Here is a 23,253-nt window from a genome sequence, read left to right on the forward strand (position 1 = left end):
GGGGGGGGGGGGGGGGGGGGGGAGTGGATGCTGCCCTTGTCTATAACGTGGCGTTCCCAGAGAGCGGGCGAGCTGGGATTTGGGGGAGGGTGGTGGGAACCAGAGCACATCCCGATTGGGATCACGTAGCAAAGCAGCTGGATTTCTTTCATGGTGCAGCAGGGAAATAATTAAAAGTCTTCGCCATTGAAAATGTCCAGTGAATTGGCATGAAGCTCCTCGATTAGACACACACTTGGTCTGTGTGCGAGCGGACGAGTAACGTGTCGTCTGCTCAGGCGAAGTTAGTGCAGGGTAATGCATATCGCCCGCCGCCTTTCAAGTTTTGTTTTGGTCAAACTTTAAAAATAACATTTTAACAGAATTATTTGTGATGTCATCCTCAGAGTATGTATTATAAATAACTCTCAGCTACTACTACAAGCTTAATACGGGTTAAACTGAATGAGTTGTAGCCCCTTTTGTGTTGACTAAGTTCAATTAGCTATGGTGGCCATCTTGAATTGGGTTAACTCCAAAAGTTAATCAGTCCACTGGCTTATTCCATATTTTGCTAACATACTGGGTGAAGTTTTAAGCAAAGATTTATCACAATGAGTAGCACTTAAGAGTATATGTTGTGAACGACTCTCAGCTACTACCCCCGCCCAATTCTACTACAACATCTGTAGAGCTGATTGATTTATAGCCATTTTTGTGTTTTCTAAGATCAGCTGGCTGTGGCGGCCATCTTGAATTGGATTGGCTGTAAAAGTTAATCAGCTGCACAGGTACATCCACTGAATATTTCCTTGAAGTTTCGTTAAAATCTGTCCGGTGATTCATGGGGTGTTTTGCTAATAGACAAACAGCGTTGACTCCAAATAAGTAAGAAGGCACGATTTTTTTACCAAGATCTTGTGCGACCTGTTTGAACTCAGAATATGTGTTGGGGATCAGTCTCAGCTACTGCCATACCACGTTTTAGGTCAATATCTGTAAAATCCATTGAGTTATAGCACTTTTTGTGTTTTTTAATGGTAAGGTGGCTGTGGCAGCCATCTTGAATTGGGTTGACTCCAAAAGCTAATCAGTTGTAGATGTACATTTAATGATTATTTACTGAAGGGTTCATTAAAATCCATCCACTGGTTCATGAGATATGTTGATAACAGACAGATGCACAAACACCCAGAAACGAGCAAAAACACTATCGCCCGCCGCCTTCACCTTTTTATGGTGGGCAGTAATTATCATGCAGGGTTTATCCTCCATTCGAGGGTAATGGCTACAGGTCAGGAGCGCCGTCCTTGAGTTCAGTTTATAGTTTCTGAAGTTTTTTTTTCACGTTCTGTTGTCTCTGTACACACACAGCCACCGCCTGATTATATTTGCCATGTGCGTCTCCTCCGCAGCACATTTAACCATCAAAGCCTTCTTCCCATTTCCTATTAAAGCCTAAGCTCCCATTTTCTTTCCCCTGACGAGCTGGACTCTAACGGCTCCGAGAGGAGGAATGGGAAATAAATGAGCGCCACACAGACAGGGGGAAAGTTGTTCCATTTAATTCTATGCATCATTTCAATAAAGACCTAAATCAAGATTGTCACATCTTCACAGCACACACACACAGGCACACTCCGAAAGCGCAAAACAAAAGGAAGAAAAGGAAAAAGCACAGTTATAGATCAAAAGTAAATCGTCTCAGAAACTACGCGATGCCAATTCTGCAAGAAGATTGTCCTCTAATCTCTACACCACTAACACTGAAGCCTTTGCTTACTATAAAATAGACCTTTTTCTGATTAAAAAAAATTATATTAAATTCTAATGGCACTTCTAAAAAATTCTATTAAAAAGGTTTGACATGTGGAGGCTTTTTTTTTTAAACCAAATTAAAACCGAGAGTCAAATGTCGCACAAGAAGCATTAATAAATATTTTTCAGGATTATACACAATTTCACAGTTGTGACCTGCAGAAGACAGAATTCCAGTATCAGAACAGTAATCTTGTTTTGTTTTTTGTTGTTGTTTTTGTTTTTTAAAGGATCATACAGCATGAGTTGGGCAAACAAAGCCCTCGCAGTTGACAATCAGAACCTCATCCTTTCACATTAAATAAAAAAGAAAATATAATAATAATAATAATAATAATAATAATAATAATAATAATACGAAAGGAACAGATTGTTTAGTTCCCAATAGTATTGCTTTAAAAAAAAAAAACACAAAAATGTTCAGTTGAACAAAACCAGGAACAAATTTATTCACATCAATTTCAAACCTTCAACGTAATCTTTCACAAAATGTCTCGATATGATTGAAAAACAAACATGAACGTGTTAATAACTTCTGTAGCAGCGGGTCACTGCTGCTGGGATGCAAACAAAAAAAGAAAACAAACAAAAAGGTCTTCTCCAGATGCAACACCCATTTGTGTGTCTACAAGGCACAGTCGGTGACCATCCTGGAGGTATAAATAAAAACAACAAGACAATTCTTTTACATGTCGTTAGTTGGTTTTCTACCGCTGTACACATGTACATTACAGAGTCGGACTTGCACCACGTAGAAATGTTCCTTAAAAAGAAAAACATAAAACCTACATTCCTTTGTGCTCTGATTCAAATTACCAGCACAAGTCAACAGCCGAGTGTGAAACGGATTGTGAAGGGAGTGTTTTTATGCTGACTTCAGGTCAGGAAGATTCCAGTTATTCTGGGAGAAATCCCCTCTCTTTACTTGGCCTCATTGTGTGTGTTTTGTTTTTAATTTAGTAAAAAAGGAGTGCTCTTTTAATGCCTCCAAACAATTCATGTTTACATCCTCTCTTTGCTAAACACATTTCTTGCATTCCAGTAGCTTCATTCAATACAGGAGAGTGCACGGAGAAACTCGAAGTGCCTTTTCTCCCCTCAGCGAGGACAGAGACACACAATGATCCCTTGAGAACTACCTGAAACTTTGAGAGGTGGGGTGGGGAGGTGGGGGGGCGGACAATGCCCGTATTGTCTCGTTTCTTTAGGTAGCCGGTGTCGTATCAGAGAGGCTGCGCTTGTCAACAACTGTTTCCTGTGGCAGAACAGAAGCGTTTAAAAAAGCGCTCCGATTTGTAGTGAGGCGGAGTTTTTTTAAAAAAAAAAAAAGGAAGACACCAAGAGACTGGAGCCGCCCGGCTCTCCCAACCACACCTGTAACATGGAAAACAAAAGCCCACTTGATAAATATAATATATATTTACATTAAATACACAAATAAGTAAGAAATAGCAGCCTAGACAATAGTGTTGAAACTATACGCATGCCAAAAACAAGTGCTTCTCTATGTTGAAACAAACAAGGAAAAAAAAAAAAAAAATCTTGAATACTCTGTAGAGGTTTCTAAACATTATATTAAAATACAATTACAGTAACTTGATTTGCACAGAGAAAAATACCAGAAAAACAAAACAGACAGCCCCAACACCAGTTAATGAGTACCAGGATCGCTAGACAAGACAAAAAGTCTTTCAGGCTTAAAGAAAATCAGACCTACAGTAAACCCTGAACAGAGTCGAACTAATAAATAAATTCTGATCAAGTCTTCTCAGGACAGATTAGACAAATGGTGTGAACCTTTAGTGCTACGCCTCAGTACGCCTACATGAACAGACAGAAGCGGTTCCTGCCATGAAAGGCTTCATCAGTAGTAACTTACACACATACAGTGGTGGGAGAAAGGTTGATTCCAAGTAAAATAAAAAATAAAAATCAGTAGATTTAGCAAAACGGCACAAATCAGATGTTCTGATATTGGTTTTGCCCTCACTTCCAGCAGGCAGAGGGTTTCTCCTGAACACAATCAGTGTACCTTTTGTGTCATACCAGGAAAGAACAAGGTAATTTCCCCCCCCCCACATTTGCTTTTAACTCAAACGAGTCAACAACATTTAACTCACATGAATTCATCTTGCGACTTTAACTGAGAGCCCTCGTGGATCAATTCAAGAGTAGATAATTACCTCAGTTAATACCTGGCATGTGGAGTGGAATCTAGATTTGTCTTTTCAAGGCCTCAAAAGTAAAAACAAAAAAAAAAGACATGGCAATATTGTTTTAGTAAGTACACTAGTTTAAGCATTAAGAATTTCATTAGGCAGCAGTGTTGCAGACATTAGTTTTTAAACTACTTTCCGACTGTCAGTACAACTTCTTTTAAAGTGGCAAATAATAGAAGGCTAATGGATCAAGATGGGTTCATTCACTCACTCATCTTGAAAGCTCTAAAAACAGGGGAGAAAAAAGGGGGTATGATGGTCTGCTTGCTTCTTGTCACAAAACATAAAAACTTCATTGTTTTGTTTTTTTTTAGAAAAATCTACTCACATAAAAACAGTAAAAACCATACTTCCAGTCATCAAACTTCATTAGTTTTTTTTCTTCTTGATGATTAACTTAAAGACTAAACAAATCCCCAAAATAAATAATAAAAATTAATGTACAAGTTGAAAACAAACAAACAAACAAACAAAAAAATCATATATTGCTACTTGTGGACGGTTCTGATCTCCCATGTGCACAAATAAAAGTCTCTCCGACGATTGTGTACAAGCATTAGCTTTCACCCCAGAGGATTTGAACTTAGGATGCTTTTTTCCCTCCCCCTAGCAAATACACCCCTCCAATAAACTCAACAGATTGACATTAACAAGACAGAAACAATCAAGTGCATCATCTGATTTTGTTAACCTTCAGTGACAAGGCTCCAGCTGAAACTCCTCCCTCTACCTGACTCAGTCCAGCACAGAAAACAGCTCCAGTTTTTTTTAAGTTGCTACATCTTTCAACTTGAGAAATGCCTCACGGGGTAGAAATCAAAAAAAAAAAAAAGAAAAAGAAATGCCTCCAAAACAAACAGCCAACATGTGTGCGCTAACAGTGAAAAGAGTTCAGTAGTGTTCAGTGTGTGAAAAGACAATCTGTCTCATGGCACTGGTGAGAGGGGTTCTATCCGATGGCGAGAGTCTTGACAAGGCCACAGTGAAACTTCCTGATGTGGCGGTAAAGGTCTCCCGACTGAGTGAAGCGCCGTTCACACCACTTACAGGCGTGGGGCTTCTCGCGCGTGTGAACCACAGCGTGCCGACTCAAGTTATGGGAGTACTGGAAGCTCTTGCCGCACTGTCCGCAGGTGAACGGCTTCTCGCCGGAGTGCGTGCGCTCGTGGCGCTTGAGGGTGTACATGCAGGAGAAGGTCTTGTTGCACTGCATGCATGTGGGCACAGAGCCGTCGGGGGACAGCTTGGAGCGGGCGCCGTCCTTCTCTCGGAAGTGCGAGCTGAGGTGCAGCTGCAGCACGTGGGGGCTGGGGAAGACTTTGCTGCAGAGGGGGCACACGCACACCTGTTGGCCTGGGGGCAGGAGCACCCCGCTGGAGGTGGAGATGTCTGAAGAGGCCAGGTCGTCCTCCTCCTCCTCCTCGCTGTCCCCCAGCAGCCTGCCCCTCCCGTCTACCTCCCTGCCTGGAGTGCCCTCCCTCCTCCTGCAGGCCTCCCCCTCCTCGTCCATCAGGTCCTCCTCCTGGGAGAGCAGGGCGGCTGTAGCGCTGTTGTTGCCTGGGAAGAGGGCAGCGAACCCTGTCACCACTGAGCTCCTGGCACTATTCCCAAAGCGCTGGCTCTCAGGGCTCATCGGCTCACTGTCCTCCTGCTCTGACAGCAAGTCGTGTTCGTCTTTAACAAGTGGCTCAGTGCCCTGCTGCTGGCTGTCGAGGGCCAGCTGTCCCGAGACGTAGGAGGGGTGTAAGGGATCTCTGCTAGACAGAGGCTTGAAAGACAAATCCAGTGCACAGTCCATGTCATCTGAAGCCCGGGACCTCTGGGACAGCAATACGGTGGAACTACTGACATCAGCTTTTGTTTTTCCAGCTGTTTGGGCACGGGGCTCGGCCTCTGCTGACACATAATTGACACCTACAAGGTCCGGGGACCTACCAGAGTGACCGTTCGCCTTCTGCCTGCTCTGCGTGGACCTATCACAATCTGTGACAGCCAGCCTGACTTTGCTGTTGTCCATGTCAAACTCTTCTGCAGGGGGGGCCCTGTGAAGCCCTTGGGGCTGCCGCTGAACGAGCTGCTTACTGTGCAGCTCGCCATCCGAGGAATTTTCCCTGTCCAGACAGCTGAGTCCCAGGCCCTCTCCGATCTTTTCATCCAGTGAGGAGAGCTCCTTGTCTTTGAGCTTGCCTTTGCACACTTTCACGATATCGTACATGTGGAGGTAGCTGGCTGCTGCCAGAACATCCTCCACAGGCAGAGTGCTGAATTCCAACTTCCCCTCATACATAAATTCAAGGAGCAGACTGAAAGCCGGGGCTGTCACAATGTCACTGTTGAGATGCACAACGTCCCTTTTGTCTAGCTGGTCCCTGTAGAAGAGATGGAAGTACATGCTGCAGGAGGCCAGCACGGCTCTGTGCGCTTTGAATCGAGCCTGCCCGACAAGAACAGTGCAGTCACAGAGGAAACCTTGGTGACGCTGCTGACTCAGACACTGCAGCAACTGGCGGCTATGGTCTGGGAACTCCATTCTTCCTTCATAACCTGACGAAAAACAGGAAAAACAGGATATGGGATCAAGCAAATGAGGCAGCATTTAGAGGGCACAGCGCAGTGTCAGGCACACCAAAGTGGCCAAAAAGCCGACAGATGTGGACCAAATGACTTCGAAGTGACGACAAACCCCCACTTTTTAAACACAAGCTCAAAGAATCTTTTCGGATCTTAATTAGTTAAGGCAGGAAAATCTGTATCTGTCTGTCAACTTTCTCCAACTTGAACATTCCTCCTGGAAGGCACGCTACGCCGCGCTCACCCACCCATGAATCGCGGCGTAAATAGACCCCCCACCACCACCACCACCACCACCACCACCACCACCTCCCCTCTCCAAATTATTCCCAAGTATTTCATGCGCTTCCACCAAATGTGGCCAAAAGTGACGCACCGGCGCCTCTCCAAACACACACACACACACACACACACACACAAACACAAACAGCGCTGTTTACAGGACAAGCAGAGCGGGACTGGGAGTGATAGTCCAGGAGGAGAAGAGGAGGACTGAAGTGAAAAAAATAAGAGCTTGCAGAGTGAGTAAACTGGTGCTCTGTTTGCTAATTACACTGCAAGCTGTGGAGTCAGCTGCTCTGACATCACCGCAATGGAAACGCTACCTCCAGCTGTGCTCCTCTTTATGCCATATGTTAACGCAGGCCAGCGCAGTCCAAACAGCAAAAAAGGGGAAAAAACATTATATTTAAATGTTTAACAAAGTCAAAATACGTTTTAAAGTTTCCAATTCGGTTAGTTTATTACACAAAAGTGCACGGAGGGTTTGATGAAGCCCCTTTGCGCACCCCAGAAACTCCCTGAGATGTTGTCTAAGGTTAAATTAAGACTGAAAACACACGAGGAAAAAAAAAAAACATCATCTGAAGTGAGTTGGACATTAAAGTTTAATTGATGCCGACGAAAGCGTACCCAAAAGTCTAATTCTTGCGCAAAGTGGACTTTTCGCCCCCGAAAAAAAGAAGAGGAGGAAGAAAGAAAACAGTGTAGCTACATGAGAACCAGGAGGGCCAAGGTCGCGGTAAGCCGAGCTCCGTGTGTCCGTGCCGGGAGACGCATTGCTGGGAGCCTTTTAAACAGCAGAGGAACTCACAGCAACTGCGCTGAACGGAGCGGCGAGGAGGAGGAGGTGGTGGTGGTGGTGGTGGTGGTGGAGGAGTAGGAGGAGGAGGGGGCGACACTCTCTTAACTTTCGCTTTATCCCGTTTCAAAGCGCAAAAAAAGCGGCCACACTTACATGTACTCCCGCCCGGTTCGTCGTCTTCTTTCTCTCCTACGAGCCCCGGTGTCCTCTCATGATGTGCGGCCAGATGTTCGCGTCTCCTCGCGCCGTCTTCTTGAGCTCCCCAGTCCCGACCCTGGGAAGGCAGGCAGGCAGGCTGGCTGCACTCACAGCGCTGCTGTGTGTCAGGCAGGTTGATAATGGCACAAGTCTCGCGAGAACACGCCCGCCACAATAATAAGTTCTGTAGCTGCTGCGAGAACTCATACAGCGGCAGCAAGTAGCAGAGGAGGGGACGGCGACTCTTATTAAAACACCTGTCCCGCGGACAGGAGTGGCTTTCAGGGTGATAAATGTCTTCAGCCGGAGCTGCTGATGAATGAGAGACGGTTTTCGCACTCAAAAAGTGGTTATTTTTTTCACGTAAACTGCGTGGCTTAAATGTCAGTCTAAATTACAGTTTTTAAAAATAGAGGTTTTATTTTTTTACTTTTATTTGCTCTGGCTTTAATTATATGAATGTTGATTCAGGTGGTATAGCTTATAGTTAAACATTTCCTACTTTTAGCTAGCATTTTGCTACTTTTAGCTTTTATGTAGCTTTCTGCTTATTTTAGCTAGCATTTTGTGTCTTTTAGCTTTTATCTAGCATTCTGATTTTTTTTAGCTTTTAGCTAGTGTTCTGCTTTTTTTAGCTTTTAGCTAGTGTTCTATTTGTTTTAACTTAACTCAGTTTCAGCTTCTCCAGCACTCACTGCCATTTAATATTTTTTATAGTTGATCTTTTAATATGTCTTTTTTGTTTTACATTAAATATATTTGTAATTATGGCTGGTATTTTAGGATTTATTGTACTCTGGTTGTCTAAATGTTCTTTTTTTAAACAAAGTTGATTTCAATTGGATTAATTTAGTAAGCTTCTCTTTTTACATCTGCTTTAGATGAAAGAAACCATTTTTCCTGACCTAGAAAAGTAATGTCTTTGGTATCTAAACCTATTTTTAAAATATAAATATAAATCTTGTTTTGTATTTTAGAACAGGGAATCTTAAAGTTGGGTTTGGGACCCCTCTGTGGGCAAAAAGAGTGTGGCTAGTGTCATAATAAATGGATAAAAATTATTGTTATCAACATTTCCTTGTTTATTTGACCTAACAGTGATATTTTTCAACCAAAAATATGTAGGGTGAAATGTCTCCAGTTTTATTTTGTGAGCCATCAGTTGAAACGTTTGAGAAACTTTATCTTTAAATGTCAGTTTTGAGAACCTTTAAAGGCTGTATGTTCTTAACCAGTTGTGTATTAAACCAATCGTCTTTCAGAAAAACAAAAACAGGTTCTGTCCGTGTGATCCTAAATTCCTAAAATGTCAACAAAACACCAATCAGAGCTATCCCCGTAACCATTTAAAGCAAGAGATGGAGACAATGTGAACAAACAGGGGCTCAAAGTTGCAGCTGCTCATCTCGTGGCCCCTTTCCCCGTCCCTCGCCTCCTCATCCCTCCTTGTGCTCCCCCAACTGCTTCGGTCACCTTTGCCCCGTGTTCCAGCTGTCGTGCGTTTTGAAAGGGCCATTTGCAGCTCCTCGCAGCCTTCTGACACAGAGGGGAATGAGCAATGTGACTGACGGGAGGCAGCAGCCACCGGTTTGAAGTGGCCACCAGCTAGATTCTTATCCACTTACTGTTTTATTCCATTTTTAGTCTGCCTGCGCTGCTGTCTTAATCGAGCGATGAGAAGAATTGAATAAGATGTTTCTCCGTTTGGTCAAAGAAAACAGACAAAGAAATAAAAGTGACAGACTTCTTACTTTCTACCATCGGATGAAATGATAAGGAAAAGTGTCAGGTGTGTGGCAAACAATTCCCCATTCAGCACTGATGCTTCCATCCATCCAGGGGCAGCGATGTGGATAAGAATAGGAGCCGTGGCCCCGAGTTTCTCTTCCCCTGGCAAACGTAGGCGCCCAGTAGAGGAGGGGTGTGTGTGTTCACAGGGGCAAGACAAAGCAGCGGTTGTGCCTGGGGACCGTAGCCTCAGCGGAGAGAGGCTCGGCACGGTGAAGGTTCTCACACACAGAAAAAAAAAAAAAAAAAGATAGAGAGACAGAGAGAATGAGAGTGGGGGAGCAGAGACAGCGAGAACACTTCCTGGAGGTTCATTCTTCCTCTCTGCAATCATCAATGGCATTCTCCCCCTGACCCACTCCTCTCCCAGACAAACAAAAGACCCTGCATTCCAGTGGAGCCTGACCAGCCAACCAGCCAGCCAGCCACAGTTGAACCACATCTTTCTCCCCCACTGGACCAAAGTCTCATGACAGCAGTGGTTTGTGCTCTGGATGTCAGTTTAAGGAAGTTTGCGGTGCATTGTCGTACTTCAAAAAGCTCCTTCAAAATCCATTAACGTCGCTTTTTTTTTTTTTTCCAACACAGTGTTTCGCAATGTTCTATTCCAGCTGTGTTTTCTTGCAGATACTTTCAAATCCAGCTTCTTTTATATATTACACAATTCAAGCATGCATATTGGGCATCAGTGAGACATCTGAGATCCTCCAAAGAATGTGAAATAAAGTTTTATGAGTTTGTGTTTGGCTGCACAGTTTTCAGTTTATCGCTGTTTTATACTGATGCCACAGTTTTACGCTCCATTTATGCAACTGTTTTGTCTAATTGTTACATTTATCTAATCTTCCCAATGTGACAGCTCATGCAGCATCTTTCTGTAGTTCCACCCCTTTCATATCATGTCCATCCTGTATCTGTTTGGATTTCTTTATTGTTGTTACTGCATGCTTTCTGTTTTCCTTAAGCACCCCATTAGGATCTGTTCTGTCTGCTATATCCTCTCTAATTATACCTCACAATAAACACAATTTGATTCCCTGGGTTCATAACTTTTGCGATGAGAAGACGTGCCCATCGCCAGGCCGGAGGAGTTAAAAACAAGAGCAGAAAGTGTGGGATTCCCTCAGTCGTCTCTGTTCGTATGACAGGAACAGCTTGGCTCAGCTGACTCACAGTAACAGTGAGGAGCACATCACAGAGCAAGTGACAAAAAAAAGAAAACAGCTAGGGGAAGTGACAGTAGAACCGGCTGAGAGACAGAGGGCACACAGGGCCATAAATCTTTCATCACACAGGGAACACAACCAGCAGTCCCTGCAGTCCTGTTCTTGTCATGTTATTTATCAGTTATTGCCTGAATTCTCACAATAATCTTGTGGTTTTATTTCATACTGCACTCCTATCTCAACTGTTTATATCTTTTATGTTGATGAAACGTGTTTTGCTCACTGATATATCTTTGGAATTAGGGAGTAAAATGCAGAATCACACGGGAACTGCAGCTGAATGTTGTATTTTGAACGATAAAATGAAAGTTTTCTGAAATGTGTCATCTGAAGGGTCTTCAATTTGGAAATATTTGAGCAGACAGAGTCATTTGAGGGTTTCATTTGATAGTACACAGTGACTTTGATGACTTTTAAACAGACTCAGCTAACCTGTTTGTACATGTCTGGAGCAAGCTTAACTCTTACCTCTCCAGCTTGGAGTTTTTAAATCCTGATTATAACTCAAAAATTATTTGATAAAACAGTATTTTATGTTGTTCTTTCAGCAGGTTTATTAGGCAATGTGATATAGTCTTGCCTACCAATTTGTAACATTGTCTTATCAAAATAATAATTTGAAGGTTTTGTGTCTTGAAAACTAAAGTTTTTTGTATTTAAAGTAAAATTACAGTTGGAATGCTGTGCAGAAGGCAACAAGAAGGCATGCAGTTCTTTTATTATTATTATTTTATTTCATGTTCCTTTTTAACAAGGAAGCCACAGCATTTTTTTCATGTTCTCATGACAGTAGCTTATTTAACTTTTGTACTACATCGATTTGCTTGATAAAGATTTGTTCCTCCTTTCTCATGTATTCAATTTCAGATAGTGTTGGAGAGATTTAGCCCAGGTTTAGTTTAGTCATTTTTTATGTACCATGTTGCAAAATATGTGCAAACTGTTGTTCATTCATTTATTAAACAGCCTAAAAGAGCAAACCCCTTTTCTAAATAAAATAACATGTGTGTGGTAAGGTTACAAGGTGCTTTCCAAAAATGCTGGCAGAAATAGGTAAAAACAACACGGGAAGCAAAAATATAAAGTAAACAACAAAACCATAAAACAATGTAAAGAAGGGTCCAGTAAAGGTTTACTAATTGAAGCTAATTCAGTTAGGAAAAGTTTAAAGTTCATGGTGTGCAAATGCATTAAAGGTGGAAAAATGTGCATTTTGCTTTAGAAGATTCAGAAGGTCTTTACTCTCTGCAGCGCAGTCAGTGATGTTCTAAACTTGAAACGGTTCCTGCACTTTTCTTGTAAACAAAGCTGTGATAAAAAAAATAAAAACTGCTTCTGGTTTTTAGTCTGTGTTAGCAGAACAAACACGAATGTGATGGCAAACAAGACAATAAAACTAACTGAAATCAGAAACTAAAAATAAAGTTTGTTTTGATAATAAAAACAAGCCTCAAGCTTTCATTTTCACATTTGTTTGCATTTCTTTTTGCAGTTTGTTAATATTTATTTTCCTTTATTAGGCCTGAGTTCTTGGAAATAAAATGGGAAGAAATTCAGGGTGGTTTAAAACATTTTCCAGTCTTGTGCTTTTTTTTTTTTTGCACAAAAAACAGATTTTATAATATCAAAGAACTGTTGATGATATACTAATAATATTATTTTATAAGACATCATTCTGAATTTGAAACAATCAGGGATGTAAATGTTTACATGACTGATCAAATACTTTTCATGATAAAAAAAAGTTAATTCAAAATTGCAGTAAACTTAATAATTAATTGTTTTAATTATTGATAAATCAAATGTAAATATAAATATTAAAGGCCTAGCATTCCTTCAGGGAATGCATATCACCCCATCGCTTTTCATGCCAAAGTTTTAGATAAAGATCATCTAATGATGAAAAATGACAGCCTTTTTGGTTAAAATTAACATTATGTGGGATCTCATGCAACATTGCTAGATGTCATGCTCATGTCAGCTAATTTTAGCCCAGTATCTGTAAAACTGACTGTGTTTTAGCCATTTTTGTGTTTGGTAAGGGTTGATTAGCTGTGGCGGTCATGGTGGATTGGATCAGTTGTAGATGTACCAGCCATTAAAAGGACACTTTCTGTGTGTTTCTGGTGCTGGTCCCAAGCCCCCAAAAAAATGGTGAGGGTTGCATCAGGAAGGACACCTGATGTAGAACTTGTGCCAAAACAAAGATGCATATCTACGACTGCCCTACTGGATCGGTCGGGGCCGGGTTATCAACAACCAGCGGGAACTTGGAGGCAGGTGATCAGCTGTGGAGACCCCTGATAAGAGGAAGACTAAACTAGCATTCAGAGTAAGTGATGTGAATGACTCTCAGCTACAACCAAACCACATTTTAGTACAACATCTGTGCTAAATATGTGCACAACATGTGTAAAATTGCCTGAATTAAATCCATTTTCTCATTTTTTACAAGATCAGTTGACTGTCACAGCCATATTGGATTGGATTTGCTCCAAAACATAGTCGGCTGTGAATATTTTCTGAAACTTTGAATAAAACTCATCTAGTGGTTGGTGAGATATTTTGATAACATACAGAGTTAACTTCAAATAGTGAATGGCAAAACTTTAAACATGGATTTTGCATAATCTTTTAGAGCTCAGAATATGTTTTGGGGATCAGCTCAATATCTGTAAAACTGATTGACTTATAGCCACTTGTGCTTTGTAAGATCACTTAGTTGCAGCAGGTATTCAGGTATTCAGCTGTAGATCTGCATATATTGATTCTGTGAGTTTTATTAGAATTTATCAAGTGGTTCATGAGCTATTTTGGTAACAGACACAAACATCCGCCTTTGCCTTGTGGCGGCACGCGATAGTAAACATGTATGAATGTAAACTTGAGCAGCTGGATCCGGGAAAGAATCAACGGATTAATCGGTCATTTATTATGGCTCACTCCGAAGCAAGTGGCAAAATAATTAAATTTTAAAAAATCCCCCACTGGCTAACCGGAAAAAGTTAATCTTGTACAGAATCTCATGTGATCATTGCAGGAAGTGGAACAGATTCATCCCTTTGGATAAGTGAGGACCACAACTTTGAATCTCCACCGGACCCGTGCGGGGTCCCCGGGCCGTTACTTGGCGCAGCTGAAGCAGAGGAGGTTCACTGAGGCCATGCGGCCCGGGTTCCTCTCCTCTCCTCTCCTGCTGCAGGATTTTTTTTTTTTTTCAATGGGACGCCTGGTATTACTCCTCTGGCTGATATAAGGTCGGCGCTAGGACCCGGGAGGCGCCCGCTGCCAGCGAGCAGCAGACAGCGCGTTCGGGAGGCGTAGTGGAAGAAAAGGCAAGAGAGAAACGGAGTAAATGAGAGCACTTCTGTCCACATTGTTGAGGGACTTATCAACTTCAAACACTTTCGAAACACCCCACTATAATGAGACGGACACGCTGTTGAGCTCCTGTCCAGGTAAATGTCCAGATTTTCTTCGCATGTTGAACTACAAGAGGTCGAGAGCTAAAAACAGGGTAGGTCCCCCATTGTACTTACATACATGGGATGCGGTTATTCTCACCCAAGCTGCCCCGCTAGGCCCCATATCCTTTCTGTCGCTGAATTTTTGGCACTTTTCTGGCTTCATTTCGCCGAGGGTGCTACCGAGCAGGAAAGACGGAGGCTTAACAAACGCCACGCAATGAGTCCCAACGCGTTGTTGCTCTGCTACAAACATTTATATGTGTATATATATATATATATATATATATATATATATATATTAATGTTTATTTAAATAAAGAAGCCAGCAAGTCAGTTCTGACAAAAGACCACTTTGGAAGCGAACAAAGTGTCTGCAGTGCCTGAAAGTGCTCACCTCTGCTGGGAGCTTGTTTTTGCCCGAGCTTTGTGGCCCTGGAGGCAAATGAAAACAAATGAGCTCAACAAGAAGAGAGGGCAACTCATTCATTGTTATAAACTTACCCACTGCGTTTGTTTACGCACTTTGGTTTAAGCTTTTTCTTTCTTTTTTTTTGGCCGCACGTTTAACCTTTAACCGCTCTCTTTGTTGTTTTTATCACAGCCTTAGCAGACAAAAAAAGTTAGCACACCTTTTTTTTTTTGCCGTGACTTGTTGACACTCTGCACTGGCTCTGAAAAATGGGGCCTTTTTGGTAAACTCCAGGGAGGGCGCAGGAAAAAAATGCCACAACTAGCAGTGTTATTTTCTAGTTTTCCTCTCCAGTAATCAGCCCAATGAGATAATGCATGTTTCTGATTGGTTCCTCTCTCTTCACTGTCATTATCACCACCTCCTACAGCAATGACATATCCACCAAATCATGTTAACTACAGGGTCTTTTTTTTTGTCAGGTAAGTTTATTTGTGTGGAAACAAGTGAAATGATGTGATCATTGATGATGTTCAGCGCATTGCTAATATCTGTGTCTCCATTTCTCTCAGAGTTTAAAGCAATGTCCCCCGGGCGTGCAGTACCCTTCAAGTGTCAAAATGTTTTTATCAAGTCATGAGACTACGTCTGTTCGTTGTGTGTACGCAAGGGAGCTTGGCATGTGACCCGAGGAAGACGCAACAAGCTGGCGTAACCATGCCGCCTGTGACTCTCCCTGTTCTATTTAGAAAATACCAGTCACCTCCCACCCAATCCCCTCACAGCTCCGTTGACGCAAATGCAGGCAGAATCTGAGGAATGCCCGTCTGAAGCTTTTGCCCCTCTTCGAAACAGCTGGGGACCTGGGACCTGGTCAGGCCGCCAGAGTTTGTTGTGACTCAGGAAGGTGGAGGTGATCTCCTCAGTCTGCGTCGCAAAGAGTTTTGGCCGAAACGCACTCCTCTTGCGTTCAAGCTGCGAGTTCGGCGAGCTTTAAAATCGTCTGAACAGCATTAAAAATGAATGCATCAACACGAAGGCCTCGCTGGTCGTGTCATCACAGGGTTAAGCAAGCAAGCCTGCTTTGTTTTTCAAGGTTGCGCTCACTGCAGTTTGGCATTTTAGCAACAGTTACCGCAATATTCTTGTTATCAATGATGCGTTTTCAGGGAACTTGAAAGAGGAACCTGGTTCTCTACAGTAGATAAGATTAATACCAGTTCCACCGTAGTATGCGAAAACAAGTGTTGCCCCCAGGGGCTAATTTCCAGTAACAGGTGAGCCTGTTTAATGTTTCCATATCTTTTTCATCATGTGAAATGTTTGAGAGTAATGTTCAACCTTCTGTAATGGCAAACCAGCTGCTGACTGTATTGTTTACCCGAGCGGCAGCAGGAACCAGAGGAGGAACAGGCTTGTATCTATTGATCTGTTTTGATGTCGGAAGTGGTGTAGTGATGTCGGCCTGATTTTTCTGCTTCCTGCCCCTAAGCACATGGGACTGTCCTCTCTGGCCCGGTGACAGGCTCCATGTGTGGTATGTTTTGCCGTGTGACACTGATTTGCATTGAATGGGATGCCGCCCACCCCCTTCGCTCCTTAAGCTGGAGCCAGAAAGATGAATGATTGAAAACTGTCCTGACATCAGGGCGGGCGGGCAGGCAGGCAGGCGGTGGCCCACAGGCCCTGCAGACCATGTGACCTGCCGTCAGGGTACTGGGTTCATTTAGTGGCTGCAGCGCTGGCAGCAGCCCAGTTTTTCCACACAGGCCACAGTAGCAATAGGTCGCTCCCATTAAAACAGCAGCGCTCTGTTGTGGCTCCAGAGCCAGTCCTTGTGCATGTGTTGCCTTTTTGGCTGCGGTGTGCGCGCGCTCGAGTTTGTTTGTGTGATGTATCCCAATGTGTATGTAACGTGTGTGTGTGTGTGTGTGGACACCCGTGTCGCAGAGTGCATTCCGAGATGCCGAAAAGGATCCGATGGTTTGAGAGATCCCAAGTTTCAGCTGCGCTCTGTGCGTCGTTTCAGGACCCTTCCAACGCTGGCTGTGTGTGAGGCGAGCACTGCAGGGCAATAAACCAAAACTTGTCAAGAAGAAGAGCCGCTTTGATGTTGCACGCTCACCTTTGCTTACTGATAGAAGTGAGAGGAGAACGGGAGTAAAAAAAATAGCGTGTTGATGACACATTCGGTGACAGATGTAGTTAAGCCCAGGGCTGTACTGATATGACTCGTCAATAGTCACATTCACTTCCTGTTGTTGGCCACACCAGTAAACTGAATGAGGCCAGTCAAACAGAGCTCTTCTCTGATGCAGAAGCAGGAAAATTGATTTCAGTCAATGCTTGGGAATTGCCTGGCTCAGTGTGTGACATGTGTGTACGGAAGCATGGCAATTGATCATTGTTTTCCTTCTGCCCTGCGTTCAAAGCGGTCTTTATGTCATAAAGAAGGCCTGAATGGATGAAAGTGTCAAGTGTTTTTGGTAATGATAGCCTGTAAGGTTTTTTTTTTTTTCTTCTTCTTTTTCTTTTAGTATGTACTGTTGATGGATAACTAAGTGATTTGGAACTCAGCCAGTTTGTCAGATGACTCTTAGTGCAGTTTTCTTGTACACAAGCCATCATGCATTTTGCCTTGAGGTTCAGTTGCGTCAATTTTCGTAGCTTGATCTTTTACTCGTATTTACTTTTTGTGCTTCAGGTAGTGCATTCATAAACTCAGACACATGTGACACTTGGACACATTTATACTGTAAATATTGCATTAATATTTTGTCAGGTTTTTTTGTTGTTACTTGTGGAACCAGGAACACAAGTTCTTATTAAATAAATGACAGTGGTTTTTAAAGTAACTGTTTTATGTCACTAAGGTCTGCTTTTCATACATCCTTTGTATGAAAATCCAGCTTCTCAAACTAGTTCTTTTGACCATTACATTGGTTTTTATAATTGCTGACTTCAGTGGGAAATTATTCTTGTAATTTTTTAATTTTAAGACCGTTTTAGTTCAGATACATTTTTTTTTATCCTCCATGTTTCCTGAGTTTAAAATGATCACAAATGTATAATAAAATAAGTCTAATGGTCAGTTAAGCTCTTTAACTTTCTTGTTAGTACGCGTTGAATTAATTTATTGTCGCAATGAAGTAATGAGCCAAAAAATAAAACGCATATTTAATCTTGGCCCGTCCAAACATTTAGCACATTGTGAAGTTAGAAATGGGATTAAAATGTTGTCACCTGCCCCATATGTCGTTCTACTGTTTTCAGTGGGAAAATTAACAATTCTCCTGAAACCACCAAAACAAGACTGTTCATTTTAAGCTTTATCACTTGCTCACAGGATTAAAGGAAAAAAAAAAGTCTGTTACAATTAGATGGAAAATGTGAGCTTAGTTTTGCCAAAACCATTAGGACACACTTTTTTTTTTAAATACAGCAGCAAAACAAGTTTGATAATCTATTAATGTGTGTGGTTTGTGCGATAATTATATAACATCATAATCTTTTTTTGTGCTGTTGTGGTCACAAGTGGAGGAAAAACTCCTAGTCTATCAGGAAAGGCTGTATTGGTTGTGAACAACATGGAATTTTCCAGTATGGGAGGCTTCACAATGAATGCCAAAAACCATGGCCTTGCGCAGTTATTTGAACCTTGAAATGTTGCAGGTTCCACTTGTTAAAAGGACACCACCCCGGCTGCAGCGTGTCCTCCCCAGACTGGGCCATAAAGCACCAGAGATCCTCTCACTTCCACTGCCTCCACTCTGTGGTGTTGACCCGAGGGTTAATATTCAGACAAAAAACAAAATCCTCCACCTCAAAGTGAGGCTAATTTTTACTTTTCTTCAACTAATAGGTTACCACCATTGAGAAGGCAACTTTAAACCCCAGGACCCCGTCTCCAGGCTCCTGCACAGGGCTGAGTGAAGGAAGCAGAGTCGTGTCTCTCCCTGTGGGAAACCTGGATCCTCCATCTAGTCCACCAACATGACCAATGTGGTGATCGTCAAGGAGGGATGGCTGCATAAAAGAGGTAACAAGAACACTTCTACTAATGATTTAATTTAATTGTTTTTAATGCTACACCTTATAATCAGTTCTGATGCAATTATCACATGCACTTTGTTTACTTAATGTCATTTTGTGTAAGTGCAGTGATCACTTTGTGTACTAGAACTGTTCAAACATGCAGGTTAACCAGGCTGCCACAAAACACAAAATATGTAAAGACTTTAAAATATGTTCGTTGCGCAAAAAAGGTTGCAAAACCCTTGTTGATGCCTGTTTGCATTCTGCACTGATAGACAGTTTTGATGTTACTCATCTTTCATGTTTTTATTGGTGTAGTTTCAGAAATTATTTGTTGCCGTAGTGGTTGTTAGATTTGCATGTTTGTGTTGTTTTGCCTATAAAATTGGCAAGAATTTTGATTGATAGTCAGTATTTGCACAGCGACTGATTAATGATTTTTTTTTTTGTTAAAAAATCAAAACTGAAGAACTACTTATTTGTGGAATCCCCAGTTGGGCCTCGTTTAGTTCCCCTGACATTGCTGTGCGGTGTGACATGGTTCTGTGTCGGGCGCGAGTCCTGTTGTTTGGACGAAAAGGCATTCCTCACATACCTGCTGGCTTTGAGCAGCTTTATGTGCGCATACTAACTCTGCCTTCAGCTACAGCTGCCTTGCAGAGCCCACTCCATCACCACCAGGGGCAAAGCGGGATAAGAAAGTTTCCAAAACCACTGAAATCTCCCAAACTCGGAGCCAAAGAACCAGACTTCTCACTGGATGAGGGGAAACTCCGATATGGAGCAGGTCACTAGTGAAACTCTTGTTAACAGATCGCTGCTGGGATGTTTAATTGTCTTCAAGGCTTGGGTCTGTCTCAGGAGACACACCTACATCTTTACACATTTGGTTGAATCTCAGGCTGAAAACCCATTTTACCCCTTACTCCTGCCTCTGTGTTTTGCACATTCACGTTCAGGAGGAGGGCAGGACGAAGTCGTAAAGCCATGTGTTCCTTCAAGCTTGGGTTTTTCAGGGACACATTTCACAAAGATGCCAGCTAGCTGTGCTGGCAGCAAAACTCACAACTGAGTTTTGATGTCACCCTAGAAATTGGGGTCCAGGAAAGCTTCATTAGCGGGACGACAGATGCAGCAGGAACGTGCACGTTCTTTAAATATGTGACAAATTTATACTCTAATCTTAATCCGCGATTTGGAAATTTGTTAGCCTTGTTTGTTTAAACTTGTGAACCAAGTTTTACTTTTCTATTTCTTTACCAATTAAGGTATCATAAAATATGCTTATTCTTTAAATATAATAAAAAGTACCTGATTCATACTAATTTGCAGAAGTATCAGTACCATCAGGCCATCTTCACAGCACTGCTGCAGACAGATAACTCTTCCTCTCTGTAGCATCTGACACACAAACTCTATTTGACAATCTCAACTCGAAACTAGTTGGTGGTCTGCATAAGACTAACTTGGTATTGTTTTTATTGTTGTAGTTTTCCCTAGGGTTTCACACTTAAACTTTTAGTTAAATTTGACATCAGTTCGTTGAGGTATGAATTTACAACTAGTTACATTGTGTGTACTTTTTTTATTCATTTCAGTATTTATCATGTAAAAGATTCTGTGTGTGCGTTCATGTGTCTCATCTAAGCAAGACTGTACAGACAGTTCACGGTTCTGTTATCTCGACAACGCTAGCAGAGGTAATTGAATTTTACTATTGGGGTGTTGTTGTAGGAAATCAGCAGATGATCTGGAGGTTTGAAAAGGCAAATGTGAACTCCATCAAGCATAGGAGAGAAAAAAAATCCCACATCCCGCAGTTTTACGGGAAAATTAGCTTTCCAATTTGACCACTAATTTAAACATGAGACACTCATGAGGAGTAATGCAAACTGCAGTGTGTCCTTCAGCGGCAGCGGCAAGAAATAACTAATCAGTCAGGAGAAGAGGCTGAAATGACAATAAAACTCAGGGATCTAAGCATGTTGTAACGGACGATCGACATTTATGGGTCATATTTTATTGAAGAGAGAGAAAAATTAAGTGAATCAAAATGCATAATGTGTGTGCGTGCATGCTTTTAAAAATGCGAAGGGAAGCATTTAAAAAAAATTTTTTTATCGTAGATGTTAAATTACACTTGTTTGATGTGTCTTATTCATTCTAACCTTGTACGATTGTGCACTCGGTTATTTTGGCATCTGTTGCTTCTTTCCATGTTTGTTTTTCTGTGCCACAAAACTGGCAAATGTCCCTTTTTTCCTTTCTTTCTTTTTTTCCACGCACTTCCACCAGTACTGATAAGAACGGAACATTCTAATACTGAGTTGGTGTAAAATCTAACTGTAAGATTAGTCAAATAGTGGCCTGTAAGAAAAACGGTGAGGTTTTCTGGCGTGCACACAGTTCTCGCAGAGACGCCGCTGTAGTTGTGACACGCACTAAACAAACAACCCTTCAGGAATAGTGAGTTGGCATGCTGTCGTAGCCCAGCAGCTGTGCCCTGTGAAATGTCACCCCGAGCCTTCGTGTTTTTGATTGGAGGACTTCCGCCCGCTTGCCTGACAGGAAGGCTTTTAGTGTCGCATCACTGTCATCCAGTCTTTGCCCCGGAGCCACCGCACAGAAGGTGAACCTACAGCCGCCCTGCCTCGCTATCCGTCACCTCCACCAGCCATCCTGCACCTTTTTTAGTTGAGCTTTTGTTGTGTGGTAGCACCACCCAAGTGACTCAAATCTCCACGTGGGCGTAATGATAAAAGGCTTAAACTCCCTCACTGTGCTCATTACTCCCATGTGTGCATTCAAAATACCAATTTAATGTCTCAAAAAACATGTCCCTTCATATTTCCACCAACATTTTGTGTTTGTTCTATGAACCTGCACAAACGTCGACTACATTCTTATATAACTTTGCAAAATTCATCTCGGTTCGAGTGTCCTCGTCAACCCCTTGTAGTTACCATTTTTCTGGCTCTTCACCATGATTCGGATTTCACAGTGGCCCAGAGGCAAACACAAATCACAGCAGCTCTGGCTTTAGCTAAACACAGCGGTGCCATTCACCCTCACTCTTTGATTCCTTTCTGATTAGTCATCATTGTGCACGTGCAAACTTTTATCAAGACTCCAGACAGAAAATGGAGCCAGCGTTTTGCTTTCGTACCTTTTTTTTTTTTTTGTAGCGCTAATCTGCCTTTACAGCTCCAGAATTTCAGCCTTGAAAGACTCAGAGTATTTGTTCCAGACAGGCTGCACTCTGTGAAATGATCTCACCCTGAAGGACACACCTTCATACTTTCTTCTTGAGGCTTGTGATTGGGGAAATGTGTGTGGATTGTGGACACTGAAGCTCAGATTTAGAAGGCAGTTTTGGAAGCGGCTATGGTCAGTGTTAGGGGAACTTATTTATTGTTAACACCACCAACAGGACATCACCCAGTGCCCTTACGCAGAGTACAGGCTTGCAGTAGCTCTATAACTTTGTTGTTACTATCATACCCAGTTGTTATGTGTCCCCAAATGATACTTCCCTTTTTAGGAGCTGTGCACCCACACACTCTGAATGTGCCTACGGCCTCTAGTGGTCAGAGACACCGAGGAGCATGCTATTTCTTTTTTGGAAGTGTGTTTGTTTTTTCTCTTTCTCCAAAGTTTCCATCAAAGCCAGAGCATCATCAGACATCAAAGAGGCAGATTGTGGGTTCCCTAGTTTCCAGCGAGGTGCTGTGGCCAAAAACGCAGTGAAGCTCAACAGAACAGCACTTGCTTGTCCTCGCCTCTTCCCTGGCCTTGTTTGTTTGACTCATTTGCTCCTTGACAAGTATAAAGAGCCGTCCCCCTCGTTAGGCTAACGAAGGCCACAACAACTGTTGGATTTGGGTAACACGCTCAGCTGGCTCCGTCTCATGAGAGGAGGGCTGGGTTGAAGCGGGGAGGGCAAGCAGAAAACCCACCAGTCGAGGTGGCGAGGGGAAAATAAAAGGGACAGAAGTTAAACAGCGTCTTTTGTGATGTCCCCCAGAACATTGCTCAGTGACCCAGTCAGCCCGAGAGCTGGTAGATGTTGAGCGCGACGTGCCACAGAGACTGTCTCGTGGTTTGATTTGCAGCTCATCAGCTGATTGGCCTCTTTTACGGTCATGCGGTTGAAGGACACCCATGACGTGCTCCTCCGAGCAAAACCTTGTTGGTGGTCCAGAACACTTCATAAGACACAGAGGGAGGAGAAGGTGGGGGAGGAAAACAAGATGCAGAGGATGAAACATATTTTTTCATCTTGTGAGTATCTGTGCATCTGGTGAGCAGACCTGCAACAATTCGGCCAACTTTTTTTTTCACAGTTTGCATTTTCTTACAGAGTTATTATATTGCAGAGTTTTCTGTTATTAAACACTCTTCAAAGAAGCAAACTCATCTGATTAAGAAATATATTGTAATGGTGACTGTCTCAAGACTT

General features: G+C 42.5%; 2 protein-coding genes across 4 annotated transcripts in view; one reads left to right on the top strand and one right to left on the bottom strand.

Moving 5' to 3' along the window:
* Positions 1–1,522: 1,522 nt before the first annotated feature.
* Positions 1,523–8,033, bottom strand: zbtb42 (zinc finger and BTB domain containing 42). 3 transcript variants are annotated; one of them, XM_017409925.3, is made up of 2 exons: positions 7,825–8,033; positions 1,523–6,560 (listed from the first exon to the last, which is right to left on the bottom strand). In XM_017409925.3, exon 2 carries the CDS (start codon positions 6,544–6,546, stop codon positions 4,966–4,968), a length of 1,581 nt encoding a protein of 526 aa, XP_017265414.1. In that variant the 5' UTR covers positions 6,547–6,560; positions 7,825–8,033; the 3' UTR covers positions 1,523–4,965. The 3 variants fall into 3 exon arrangements, with proteins under 3 accessions (XP_017265414.1, XP_037833893.1, XP_017265424.1); XM_037977965.1 differs by lacking the exon at positions 7,825–8,033 and adding an exon at positions 7,582–7,712; XM_017409935.2 differs by lacking the exon at positions 7,825–8,033 and adding an exon at positions 7,500–7,593.
* A 6,132-nt stretch (positions 8,034–14,165) lies between these two features.
* Positions 14,166–23,253, top strand: part of akt1 (v-akt murine thymoma viral oncogene homolog 1) — a 30,517-nt gene continuing 21,429 nt past the window's right edge. Inside the window, exons 1-2 of the mRNA XM_017417793.3 lie at positions 14,166–14,341; positions 18,622–18,798. Of these exons, the coding sequence (XP_017273282.1) occupies positions 18,753–18,798 (46 nt within the window). The 5' untranslated portion in view covers positions 14,166–14,341; positions 18,622–18,752. The remainder of the gene's footprint in view (positions 14,342–18,621; positions 18,799–23,253) is intronic.

Source organism: Kryptolebias marmoratus, linkage group LG10 (assembly GCF_001649575.2).
Source record: "Kryptolebias marmoratus isolate JLee-2015 linkage group LG10, ASM164957v2, whole genome shotgun sequence".
Classification (NCBI taxonomy): Eukaryota; Metazoa; Chordata; class Actinopteri; order Cyprinodontiformes; family Rivulidae; genus Kryptolebias; species Kryptolebias marmoratus.

Coding starts and splice junctions, on each gene's coding strand:
- zbtb42 (XM_017409925.3), bottom strand. CDS start 6,546: ATGGAGTTCCCAGACCATAGCCGCCAGTTGCTGCAGTGTCTGAGTCAG.